This window comes from Leiobunum rupestre, chromosome 10 (genome assembly GCF_980474605.1).
Source record: "Leiobunum rupestre chromosome 10, qqLeiRupe1.1.hap1, whole genome shotgun sequence".
Lineage (NCBI taxonomy): Eukaryota > Metazoa > Arthropoda > Arachnida > Opiliones > Sclerosomatidae > Leiobunum > Leiobunum rupestre.
In genome coordinates, this window is record NC_143393.1 from 26,521,187 (window position 1) to 26,534,554 (window position 13,368).

Sequence of the window (13,368 nt, forward strand, 5' to 3'; positions counted from 1 at the left end):
GGGCGCGGGACGCTACGAGATAGGGGAAATAAACGCGATCTTTAGTAGACGGATGTTTGACGCGTTGCCAAATTGACGGAGTTCCGAAAAACACTCAAAATAATAGGACATAGTGCTGTGATGGCACACAAAATCCAATAGCGCATATTTCAGACCTTAATTTCTGAGAATATTTTGGCAATCGAATCACCGACGTAATTGTAGAGATTTATTAATTAAAATAAGCGTTTAAATGGTTAATTATAAGTTAGAATCGCCAATCTTAAGACAATAATATATTAAAAAAAACATCGTTGTAGTAGCTTTTCAGGAAGATATTTCTAACGTAAAGATCTTAGGAATTTCCGGAAATACCTAGGAAACGTGAAACTAAAACTAGCTTTAAATAACATTTCGAATGGCAGTCTCGCAACGCGATAATACTTCTTAAATTACAGATTTTTTTAATAGGTTAATATTTAAGAAATTTAATGTGATAATTTTAGCATGACGAGTGAAAATTACGAACACCTGTCACTCGAACAAATGCCAAAGAAAACATGGAAAATAATGCCGTAAATAAACGGGGCAGTCCCATCCTCTTCCAAAGTCCTCCCACTTCATCCCGAAGACGCAAACCGAATTTTTGCGTCTTTTTAATTGTTAGGTTCGCGGGGAAGAGTCAATCGTCACGAATAAACAAGAAACTTATTAAAATGCATCCACTCACCAAAAGCGATAAGAAATTGACATCCAAAAAACACGATAAATGCGAAAAAAGGGATCAGCAGCGGCGGGATCGTTTCGAATCCTACAGAGGGGAGCGCGCCATAACCGAAGACTGCGTAATTTCCTCCCCTTTTCCCCTCGAACTCGACCTCTCAGAGATACCGCTGCACTGACGACGAAGCGCCGGCTGGTTATTTCGTTTTTAGACGATACTAAAACTGTTGAATAAGTAAAAAAAAAAGAGGAACAGAATCGGATCTTCGACATTTATTTGATAAATCACCTTTCACTTTTACATAATAATTAAATATAATCACATCCCCCTCAAACTTAAAATATATATAAAAAACACTTGACATTCATAGAGTTATAGAAATTTATAGGACAGCAATTTTCTACAGATACATTACGAAAATAAGGTGGAAGACGAATACAATTGAAAATTTAAAATTGGTAATGATATTTTAAGCCGAGAGCCTTATAAAATATGAAGTAAAATTTTTTGAAATTGTTTTAAGTAATAAGTAACTTCACTATTACGTAATAACGCAAATATTAGATGAAATTGTCCCTTTAAATTTTAAAACATTCAATATTTTTGATTTAAACAATGTATGATTAAATCTACAAAGTAGATGTACTAAAAAGTCCCATAAATATATATAATCATGGATGCTTTTTGTCCCCATTTTGGGATTAAAATATTGACGTGTATATAAAAAAATACAAATGCAAAAATTAATGATACTCTAAATGACACATGTACGTATGTAGGAGCTAGTAATATAACTCTATAGGTCTGTATCGTACCAAGCCGCTAACTGGTTGGTACCATCCTGAGGATTAGTCGGAGAAGGTAGGGTGGGGTCAAGATCATCAAAGGCTGCACCGATATCCATCGGGGCATCCATTGGGGAAAAGGAAGAGTTGCTACCCGGAGGACCACCACCCAAATCGAGACCTTGCATCGAATCAATAGGGACCTGCGTGTCATAAGCTGTTGGGGGAAAAACAAATTCACATTACTTTTAAATGTGTATTAAAAACCTAATATTTACACAGTTTAATTAGGTAATAAATTTTCCCTGGGGGGATCACTAAATGAAATAGTAGATGGCACTAAGTTAAACAATTTTTACTTTGTTATCCTACATAATTAATTTAAATTTCATGGTGTTATATTGGTCCCTTTTATGATTTACATTCTTACTGATCCTTAGTATTGAAACTAGTAAAAATTAATTTTGAGCTTAAAGAAAGTGTCAGCCCTATGTTAAGTAGCTCTTTTTTCAACAGATGTCACTATCATCGTAATGAAAACAAGATAGTTAAGCTACATTTTGATCCAAAAGTCAGTACATATAGGTACCCCTATCATTGATTAAATAGTTTGTAAATTGGTCAATAATATAAATTACAGTAATATTAAACAATATTTTTTACATTTTAGGTAAAAATCCACAAAATAGAGTAAAAGTTGTCTAAATATAATACTCTACAGTGCCTCTCTGACAACGTTATCAGTTGGCTATTTTGAATTTTAGCTTCCTTTGCCATTAATAATGGCACCACGCTCTCCACTAAAGTAGTTTTTTTAAGAATCGGCTATATTTATTACCATCTCTGAGTACGGGTTGCAATGATAGAGCCGACAGTTGCTTTAATAAGCATCCTCTCAATTTACATAGATGAATAGAAAATAAATTGAAAGTGGCGCCATCCTTCAACTAACATTAAAGTTGAATAATTTTCGAAACAAAACACAAGTTAAGCCCGAGCTAGAAAGCCCCATTACAGTCTTATTCTAGGGCGGGCTTAACCTGCCACCATAACATTAAAAAGATGATAAAAAATGGATACCATACCGATTAATGAAATCCTTAGAAAATGAATGCTCAAGGAAAAGAAAAGAAAGCGCAGAAAGCAGTGGTTAGTTAAGTTTTTACACTAGACTAATAACAGACAGATTTGAAAATAAAAATCACGCAGCTGGCCAGAAAGCTGAGATAAGAAATGGAAAAGAATTTCAAAAACACAAAATGTTTTCACATTTAAGCCTTTGTGGAAAATTAACATGGTTTAAAATACTTTGAGGAGGAATAGCTTATATAATTACATTTAAAATTTTCTGTATCACGCGTTAATAGTTCTACACACTAAAAAGGTAGTTTAATGAGGATACGTTTGGGGAAGTGACATGTCAGGAGAAATAATAGGTTTTACCCTGCGGTGGATACGGGTTGTGTCTACCGCCTCCGACAGAGTGAACGCTAGGAGGACCTTGACTTCCTTGATACATCTGGTCGTGATAAGCCTCATCAGGACCCAACATATCCATGTCGCCACCCTATCAAAATTAAAAATTAAGACATTTAAGCAATAATGAAGTAAAATTTTTATGACTTTGGCATACCCCTGGTCCCCAAGGTCCTCCATCTTCGCGGAACAGAGAGTTGGTTAACTCCATTGACAATCTTTTCTTATAGTCTTGGGGTTTATCTTCGGACATATGATACAAAACGGCAGCAGAGTATGTAGCTGTAAAAAATTAATTAAATAGTTTACGTAAAGAATAAAATTTAAAAAAAAACTGTTTTACTGACCAACTCCTTCATTTCTCGAATGAAGCAACTCAGTCAAAGGAGCTGTTGCACCTTCTGCTTCGATCATTTCGGCCCCTTCTTTATCAGTGGCTAATTCTGAAAGAACCCCAGCAGCGACTCTTTGAATATTTTCTATTTCACTGTAAAGTAGTTGAACGAAGACGGGAATGACGCTGAGGCCGCGAATAATGGCGCGGTTATGAGCTTCTCTGGCCAGTATATGTAGGGCTCCCACGGTCCCCTCCACTATTTCCTCCATTCTAACACCATCAGTGTACGCAGCTTGACTACCGTTCGAAGCAATGCTGGAACGTTGCTATAATTACGGGAAATAAAAAATGTCATATTAAAAACGTGAGTAAAAAAAATTGATATTTACTCTCTGGGTATCCTGATAAGCCTTAAACAGGAGCTGAACTAAGCGAGGTATAGAACCGTGTTCCCTCAAAGGAGCGTGATTAGCTGGACAGAGAGCCAGATTACGAATGAGACCAATTACGGCCTTAATTAAAGGCCAACGGCTGGGAGGGTGAAGTAGTTTAACAATAACTTGGAGGCCGTAATGAAGACGGACTGCATTTTGAGCCTGTTCCGCCTCAGGGTGACGGCTTGTTAGGTGTCGGAGAGCGCAAACCTTACAAAATCAAAGAATTATATTAGTTAACAACAACAAGAACCAGAAATTAATGGTCCAAGTTATGAGAAATTTACTAACAGCGGGTTCAGTGATTTCTTCTCGATCCCCAGCTTGAATGATTGTGCGGACTAAAGACTCTATTCCTCCAATTTGGCACACTGTGACCTTATTCCGCTGATTGTTGCAAGTCAAATTAGAGAGGATTCCAGCTGCGCAGGTAACAACATTGATGTCGCTGCTGCTTAAAAGCTGAACTAAGTTTTGAAGAAGCATTTCCATGCTTTCCTATATAAGCCAAAAGTACGATTAATAATAACAATTCTGCCCAATATAAGACTTTATACTTTACTTTTACCTGTTTCGTGCCAGCATCCGACAAATTGCGGAGTGTCCACAAGCTATTTAGCACTAAACGCTGACTTTGATGACCCAAATGCATAGCCAAAGCTTGCATTCCACCTATGGAAGCAAATGTTTAGTAAATTACCTAAAATATTTTTAGTAAATGGGATATTACCAGCTTCAACGATAGCGGGCTTATTGCTGGAACAGACTGAAAGGACCTTTAAAACCCTGGAAGTGGTCCAGAGTAATTTTTCATAAGTATATGAACGCATTATCCTGACCAACTCTGCGGGTCCACCACTGGCCAAGATAATCAGCTAAACGGAATGAAAATTCTTGAGTCTCTTAGCGTAAAATAAAGTAAATTCCACATACTTTGCTCTCTTGGTTTCCATAAGCAAGAATTTGCAAACAGTCAGTAACGATTGCTAGGAATTTAACGTTATTGCGCTGTAAAAGAGCCACCATCTTCTGAAGTCCTCCGGCTAGTCGGACAGCCATTTTTGAGCCTTCTTGATGTAAGAGCAAATTGTGCAAGGTGGTTATGGCATAGAACAGTACGGATTCAACGGGTGAGCTACAAATAAGAGATAAAAACTCTTAGGAAAGCTGATGTACAATATCAACTTAAACTTTTGCATTTAATCACCTAAGAAGTTTCACCAATGCTGGAATTCCACCAGATTTGAATATGGCCAAGAGACCTTGTCGATGGTGGGAGAGATTGTGTAAAATGCCAGCAGCACATTTGGTAGTTTCAAGATCGTTTGAAGTAGACATTGCTCGGACCAAAGCCGCAACCATTTGTGGGGAATTCATAATTGCATGACGAGATGCCTCTTTCTTTGATAACTGATGAACCATCATGGCAGCCTGACTGACGACAACTTGATCTTCATCATTTAAGAGTTTGATCAATTCGGGAATTGCGCGAGTTGCTAAATCTGCGTCATCCTAAATTCAAATATTTTAGAAGTAGTTAGGAATGAGCCCACAAATTACCTTGCACCAATATCTACCTGGTAGTTTATTAGATTAACTACAGCGTGCTTCAACATTTGAGATGGCTCAGAGAGTCTCTGAACAGCAGTTGATTGAGAGGGGTCAAATTGAGTTGAAGGGATTTCAATCCCTTCCTCAAGAGTTTCAGGAAACATAGCTGCTCTGACTCTTTGAGAGCGGGTTTGATTCAACTGTTGATCCATTTCTGTCACAAGAAAACGAGAAATATTTAGATATTTTCAGATTTATTTTAACAAAACCCCCTTAAATAAGACTTTTAAGTTTCTTTGAACAGTTTGGTCCTCAAGTTTTACCTTCAACCTGCTCGGCAGTGAAACCCTGTCCAAATCCAGTCTCCCCCCAATCGAAAACCATCTGATCACTATCGAGATCATCGTCTTTTCCACTCAATGAAGGGGCCTGCAAAACAAATATTTAATTAGTTTATATAAAAACGCTGTTCAGTGTACAAACAAATATAGTTTTTACCTGTGTATTAGCACCAGAATGAATTCCAGAGTCACCCATGTAGTTCCCTTGTTGCCACATCATGGTTTGCTCTTTTGGATTGCTCATCGGTAAATCAGCGGGATTGTAATTCCCATGAGACACTATTTATAATTTGTACGAGATAATATTATCACAAAATAAAGTACTATTAGAATGCATCAAAAATACGCACTTCCTCGGGGTGCTGGCATCGGTGGTTGCTGTATTTGATGACTCATAATACCCACCTCGTTGGAAACCAAAATTGTCTAAAACAAGGATAAAAATTCTAAAAACGGCGAATAAACTTGGTTTACAAAAGATCTTTTACAAAAAAAAGATGTCATTTGAGTCAATGACTTATGAGTTAAACAAAACACTTAAGACTTGGCTTTAAACAGTTGACACGAAATACGTTTAAAAACTTAAATACCTGTTTAAGGACGCTTCCGAGGAACAATATTGAGTTATTAAACCTTCGTCGAACTACGAATACTTTCTTTTGTTTACGAAATAAACAAAAAAGTATCGTCGGATCATCAACCCGTCCCCAAACAAAACAAAATTTTTCGGAAATCGAATGGAAAATCCAAGATGGCAACTGGGCGGGCAGGGCGGTAAAACTTCAAAGGGTATCACGCTAGCCGTTGATTGGTAGATTATTCCTATGAAATGTCAAAAATTCCTGTGCGAAATTCAAATGTTGAAAACTGCGAACCACGTTGGTTTTCCGTTTTATAAGGAAAATAAATAAGACATTATAGTACATGCTACATTAGTTTATTTTGTGGCAATGAAAAGAGTGAACAACCAGCCTTCAATTTCTAGAAACAGTTGCTAATTTTTCTTTCATTTGGTGGGAATGTCCAAAAACTACAAGCAAATATTCATGCATTAAAAAAAGATATCACTATACCATAGAAATCTTAATATTCCTCGCGTACGAGTGGAGGTGTTTTAATATTTCTACGCACTATACAAATGGTCCCATTTGGAGAACATTAATTTTTCCCTAGTGACATTAAAAAACAATTTAATTAAGCTTTGCTTTATCTCGAAACTACAATCTAAATTTTTGTTTCATTTTTATATATCATACAAAAGTTCTTCCTATTTATAGATTATAATGCTGGAATAAAAATGAATAGCAAATACTTTTTTGCTTTTTTTAACGTTTTCACCAATATTTTTGTTTTCTTTAGATCATGCATACACTTACAAAGACTTGACATTCATTCACAAAATTGGTTTCATTTTTTTATCGGAGTTATAAGGCACCAAACAACTAAAAGCTAATTAGATTAAAATTTTGGGTGAAAGGGTTCAATTGGTTCATAATATATATATATACATTTTGTTTTATTCAATTATGCTTAATTCCCTACTTTAGTTAGTTTTTCCGAGGGTTTTTTGTTAAATTTTGTGGCCATCTCTTTAATTTATACTATACAAATTGCACAAAACATGTGTTAAGAGTTCTCCATTCTGCGAAGTAAATTAAAGTGTTATAAATAAAAAAAGAGCTGCAATTTTATTTCAAACCTAAACTTTCAAGTGTGTTAAAGAACTAAAAACTTAACTTGTAGATACAAATTAAAGTTGCCATTCAGCTCCCACCCTATTTATGCGTTAATGCAAAGAAATAGTCAAGATTTTTAACAGTACCTTTAACCTGAAAGAAAGCAGCACTTTTAAAATAAAATTGTCTAAAGAGTATCCAATAGCCCTGAACATTTTCGCAGATACAAATCTGCTCATATTTTGGCACAAATCCCATGTCTTAAATATTTTCCTTTAATAATAACATGGATGTTTCAAGTTTAAAACAGAGTGATATACGAAACTCCCGCAAAAAACCTTTTATCATGTTTTCTATAAACCATAAAATATTACTTAAATAATGTAATCTACAGAATCAACTAAAGAAACTAATATAGGGGAGAAAAGTTTTTAATTTTTCAATGTTTATTATAGAAAAACGTACTAACAATTGTACTCATTTTTGTAAACTCTTAATTTACAGAACAAATATTAGGCTATTTTTTCAAAATAATATTAAATCTAATAGCTAGGCTAACTACTACGCAACAAGCTACTTTCTCTTTATTATACGAGAAGTTAGTATAAAATTTATTAAAGACTTCTTATATCAAGCCACTGTTAGCCTATCGTTTGCAATCAAATATTGATAAAAATCGCAATAAAGCCAATGAATGAAGAAATAGCCGGGAACAAAACAGAGCTTACACTTAAAAAGAAAAAGCAAACTGTAGAAATTTTTAGACATATATCAAGAGCTAGCTAACTTCAAAATTTCACAGAAAAATAAAGAAAAACCAAATATCTATATATTTTTTCTATACGAAAGATACAGGCCAATATAATTTTATAATGGTAAATCAGAGGATAAAAATAAAAAAGTTCCAGATTTCAAAAATCTGTAACAAGCTGTTGTAAAAAGGATTGACTTTATACAAATTTGGAAAGGAAAAAATAACGATACACCAGAGATGTGGGAATATTTTTCTTCATTTGATATTAAAAATGAAACTTCTCAAATATTTTTCAAGGGAAAAAATTTAAACGATCTAACAAAGATTTTTTTTGCTATTTATAGGAAAGAAGATTACAACGTACACTTAAATCTAAATCACGGCCTAAAACCCCCTAAAATATTTTCTCCATCATGAACAGCTTGTTAAAGAGGGTTCGAATATAAAGAGCAGGCACTTTGCTCTAAAGACAATCAAAGAAGGTTTGCCAAAGCCTTTTTTGTCTAAAATCCAAAAATAATAAGAAAATAGGAGTTTTGAAGGGGCAAAGGTGATTTGAACTAAGAGGGGATTAACTAATGGTTAGTGTAGCCATTAACCAATGAAGGGTTCTTCCCTTCCGAAGCTTTATCGCTGTTTACTTTAACATCCTTGGGAGTCGCATTTTCGCTAGACGAAGGGATGTTATTGGCTGTTGCATTGATATTATTATTAACAGTGCTATTGTTGTTGTTATGGTGCTGATAGCTCCTTCCGTGATTGTGATTCTGAAATCTGGGATTCCTACCGCCTTTACGAGGTGGTGGCCTCTTATTACCAGAATCTTCCGTATCTTGTTGGTTCGCGTTATTGGGATATCGTGGGTTGTTGAAGTGGGATTTATAATATCCTCTACCCCTTCCACCACCACCTCTATTATCAAAATGTCCACGGCCACCTCGATTTTGTTGATAATGCCTATAATTCGGTCGGGTTTGTCCGCTATTTCCACCCATTGATCCCCCACCTTGACCCTGTGCAGAGTGGTTACCTCCTGACCCACTGTTTCCACCACCATAATCGTTGTAATGGGGTCTGGTTGAACTAAAGAAAACTCTATAGCGACTTTGGAACTGATTTGAAGCATTATGAGGTCTGGAATCCTGCAGAAATACATTTTTATTAAACCAATAGAATCTCAACATTAGGATTAATGAAATGAGAATGAACTTACTGCGGATTGGTCATTTGAATTGCTGGTGTCACCAGTATTATCTTTCAAGAGAAGAAAATGTTAAACAGATATTCTAAATATTTGTAAATTAATTAATTTCTATACCTTTAGAACTATTTAAATTAGGAATTTGTTGCTCAGTTGGGGATTCTAATGCACTCGTTGTCATACACGTTGAACTTGCCACTGAGGAAACAGACTGCCTACGTTGACTATAACAATTTTTTACGTGAAAAACTGAAAAGAAAATGAAACTAATATCACCCTTAATCTGACAGAAACTTCAAAATCAAAGTGGCTCCTTACTTTCACCAAAATTCTTAATTTCTTCAAATATCCGATCTTTATCCCACATGAACCTAGTTGTTTTTCCTAATTCATCATCGTACTTTCTTTCTACTACAAAATGCTTAAGTACAAACAAATCGGTTAAGTTTCAATTTTAAACAATTTAATGGGAATTAAGATAAAATTAGTTACTTTAATGTCATCCCTTAGCTCTTTTAGTTCTGCCTCTGTGAAAGATGAGGACCTTTCTGCCCTTTGCTTCAGTTCTGCCGCAATTTCCTTTCTTTGGGACAGCAAAGCTCCTAAATTAAAAAAAACAGTTAGATCAAATTCTCGGAAATAATAAACAGATTCCTTACTGGCATCTTTTTTAACTTTTTCCATTTCTTGTTCAAGGCCTTGACTCCTATCTTCTAATCTGATATTTTTAGGTAAGATATTTCAATTAAAATTTTGCAACCACAAATTTTCTAAAAAAAAAAAAAAAAGAACATCATACAGCCTATGAACTTCGCTAATAGCATTTTTTATCCTTTTGAATGAGTTTTCCAATTCTTCTTCTAAAATGTTGTGCACTCGCGCTAGAGCTACGGTTTGCCTAGACAAATCTTTCATGGATTTTTCCAAATCTAGAAACAGATTGGATAAACCATTAACATTCACAAAAAAATTTAGGTGAATATCAAAAGTCAGCAACGCATAGCCAATTTTTTTATTTAATATTTATTGTATACTTTAGCCAATACTGAACATTTTTGTGCAAAAATTATTTTGCGCTAATGAAAATTCATGGAGATATTAATTTTTGAAAAATAACCAAAATTAACCTTTTCTAGCGTTACTTTTCCGTTTGTGCAATATTTGGCGGTTGAAAAGTATTTTATATTTTTTCTTGGTAATATGTCCTCTGGGTCGCAATGCTAGACGCCGTAGACGGCCCATTGTGATTAGCAAGAATGGGGTTTGTGTGGCACCAACACTTAGTTTTTGATTATATTTTCATATTTTTCCACAATACTTTTTTAAACTAGTCGTGTTCAGAGATAGGTGCTTCACCAAAATTTGCAGAGGGCACGCGGGCAGTTTAACAAAATTTTGCAGAGAAGCGTGGCTATATAAAAAGTTTTAACATTTAATTTACGATAGTTTAAATGGACAATGCTATACTTTTATTGCACATTTATTTCTTTTAAGCCCATCGCGCATCCTACTTCACCTACAGCAATGAAGCGGGCCAAATTTTGGAGAAAGGTAACGCTAAAAATCATAAATTTTACAAAATTAATATCATTGCGTATTTTCTTTCCGCAAAGTAATTTTGACACAGAAATGTTAAGTATCGTCTAAAGCATCCACAAAAAAAAAAAAAAAAAAATAGGACCTGCGTTGGTGGTTGATATTTTGTAAAAATTTTTAGTTCTCTTAATTACTTATTTTCCCCTGGTTTCCAGGAGCGGAACTAGTAAGAGATGCCTGAGAAGATGTTTCTTCCGAAAGAGACGTTGTACGTGACTGACTAAAACTGCCAGAAGATCGATGCCTATTTTTGGGATAGGGTTTCGTGAATTCGTGTGTCTTCTTCGGAGATGCATTGTTACTTCCTGAAGATTTGCTAGTTAAATTTGTTTCATCTGGGGGAATATTTACTATTTCCTTGCTCGCTGAGACGTTAGCCGATTCACTTGTTAAAGTTTTTTCTTCCGAATCTCGCAAGGGGTTTTGGGACTTGGGTTTTGTAGATGGGAAATTTTTCAGAGATTTATTCAAATCACCTATAGCCAAAGTAAAAAACATTGTTAAGTGGTTGATATTAATAGGAATAATCATAGACTAACCATTTTGACTAGAGGAATTATTGGTTTGGGTAGATTCACCAACTCTTTCGGAAACATCCGAGAGAGAGTTGGCTTGGGATTCAATTTGAACACTCGGTGGTAACTCATACTCTTCATCATCATCAACATCTCCTTTGACCAAAGAAGAGTTAGCAGTTTCGACGGTATTACTGTCAGTCAGCTGAGGAGTTCCCGCTAAACTTGACTTCTTGTTCTTTTTCTTCTTGCGCTTATTTTTGTTATTTCCCTGAAAAAAAAACTTATTACACTCACAGTAACGTAAAATGACACTTTAGAAGCAACAAAAATTAAAATAAACTTACACGCACAGAGTTGCTGCTATTTTTTAAAATATCAGGAACATTTCCTACAAAACCCAAAATTAGAATCAGGATAAAAAATTGTTGTATACGAAATAAAAAACTTTACCTTCTGTATAAGCATTAACAACTGTATCTACATCAAAACTGTAATATTCCAAAACCAATTTAACTTCCTGTTTATTCTTATTGGGATGCATCTCCAATACCTTCCCAACCTAATTTAATTAAAAAATTACTTTAATGAAAGAAAGTTACCAAAATTAATTTTAAATTCAGATTTGTCTTATACCTTGTACTTTAAAGTTTCATCCACATTATCATCGGATGATGCCATTAGAAAATTGACTTAAAAAGTACAACAAAAAACCTGGGGATTTAAATGTCATTAACAGAAAACCTTTCTCTTTCACTAATCAAAACCAAAACTTAAAATATTATCCAGATATAAACTGGCTTAAAAATTAATTTGGTTTGATAAGCGTTATTTCTCTGAAGTAGATGTAATTGAGAAAAGGTTGATAAAACATCGCTTGTCAAGCTATTTGTTTTTCAATTGATAAGCTCCCATATATCTACCAATTACTTAGCACGGCTACTTTATTAATTCATTTGTATGCAGTTTTGATGCCAAAATCAGCAACGTTAGATAATCTTAGTTGAAATTCACTCAAAATTTAAGCTATTTCTGCAGGTTTCTGAGATGGAGAAAAACCACTTTTGACTTTTAAAATTTGCAATGATTTGACTTTTAATTCAAAGGATGGTACTGATAAAATTACTGACAAAAGGGAATTTCCCAAAAACAATTATACCCTAAAAATGTGAGCTTCAGTTAAAATTTCCAATTTTCAAGGAGTTATGTAATAGAGCTGCAAACGTGAACTGACCGATAACAGTCCTAAATTTATTTATCTGAATACAATGTATAATAAAGTATGCTCCTACCACAAATGACACTAAAAAATAAAAAATCTGTGATCAAGAAATGAGATTATTGTAAATAAGCGATTTCGGGTTAAATTGTAATATTGTATACCAAAGACATTGTCAACCTAATAAAACATGGCTATATAATGTGTATAATGTATGTATTTTAGTAAGGGGATACCACTAATAAAGTTTCAATGTGAAATTTTAATCATTAAACTTAAGTAAAACGTAAAGTTAACGTAGTTACGTAATGTTAGGCCTAAGCCGCCTAACTTCATTAAAACTTAACACTTCACGTATCTAGTTCAATGCCATAATCATTAAACCGTAGAAATGTTATTATGATTAAAGACTTAAAGACTACACCCACTATGGAAATTCTTGCAATGATTATGTACAGAAAAGTCAATTATAGATAATTTCGATAAAGTCCAAGGCCCTATTCTCATAAGCCTAAATGAAGTCTAGGAAAAGTGAAAAACCTAAAAAAATTAGGCCAAGGCTTAAATATAAGGATAAGGATTCTCACCTTTGTTTTTAAATTCTTCAGATTTCACAAAGTATTATAAAACCATAAAATGGATGTATCGCGTCGTATAAAAACTTTTAAATACAGCCACACTAAATATCGTCGTATAATAATAGAAGTTTTTTTAATTACTTTGGTTAGAAATTCACACCGAATAAACAACTGAGCTGACACCTTGTCAAAATAAACCAGG

General features: G+C 34.3%; 3 protein-coding genes across 8 annotated transcripts in view; all 3 read right to left on the reverse strand.

The window, feature by feature from the left end:
- Nucleotides 1-807, reverse strand: part of LOC149925259 (uncharacterized) — a 31,499-nt gene extending 30,692 nt beyond the window's left edge. The window contains exon 1 of the mRNA XM_090160888.1: nt 710-807. The gene's annotated coding sequence lies outside the window, so the exon portion shown is untranslated. The remainder of the gene's footprint in view (nt 1-709) is intronic.
- Nucleotides 808-1,392: 585 nt separating this feature from the next.
- Nucleotides 1,393-7,144, reverse strand: arm (armadillo). Of its 5 annotated transcripts, none has more exons than XM_090161408.1 (16): nt 6,552-7,144; nt 6,218-6,469; nt 5,978-6,053; nt 5,785-5,906; nt 5,610-5,715; nt 5,313-5,500; nt 4,943-5,247; nt 4,669-4,870; nt 4,466-4,610; nt 4,298-4,407; nt 4,027-4,233; nt 3,691-3,945; nt 3,312-3,627; nt 3,122-3,246; nt 2,932-3,055; nt 1,393-1,705 (listed from the first exon to the last, which is right to left on the reverse strand). In XM_090161408.1, the coding sequence occupies exons 3-16, from the start codon at nt 6,021-6,023 to the stop codon at nt 1,500-1,502; spliced, it is 2,457 nt and encodes an 818-aa protein (XP_090017534.1). In that variant the 5' UTR covers nt 6,024-6,053; nt 6,218-6,469; nt 6,552-7,144; the 3' UTR covers nt 1,393-1,499. The 5 variants fall into 5 exon arrangements, 4 of the variants coding, with proteins under 4 accessions (XP_090017534.1, XP_090017533.1, XP_090017535.1 ...); XR_016477084.1 differs by adding an exon at nt 2,574-2,709 and having other exon boundaries at nt 1,608-1,705; nt 6,218-6,553; XM_090161407.1 differs by lacking the exon at nt 6,552-7,144 and having other exon boundaries at nt 6,218-6,539.
- A 1,089-nt stretch (nt 7,145-8,233) lies between these two features.
- On the reverse strand, nt 8,234-13,368 carry LOC149925261 (spermatogenesis-associated serine-rich protein 2-like). Of its 2 annotated transcripts, none has more exons than XM_090161412.1 (13): nt 13,176-13,368; nt 12,006-12,083; nt 11,823-11,931; nt 11,723-11,760; nt 11,394-11,640; nt 10,989-11,330; nt 10,058-10,187; nt 9,918-9,976; nt 9,751-9,860; nt 9,577-9,679; nt 9,376-9,507; nt 9,271-9,311; nt 8,234-9,199 (listed from the first exon to the last, which is right to left on the reverse strand). In XM_090161412.1, the coding sequence occupies exons 2-13, from the start codon at nt 12,048-12,050 to the stop codon at nt 8,633-8,635; spliced, it is 1,923 nt and encodes a 640-aa protein (XP_090017538.1). In that variant the 5' UTR covers nt 12,051-12,083; nt 13,176-13,368; the 3' UTR covers nt 8,234-8,632. The 2 variants fall into 2 exon arrangements, with proteins under 2 accessions (XP_090017538.1, XP_090017537.1); XM_090161411.1 differs by having other exon boundaries at nt 11,717-11,760.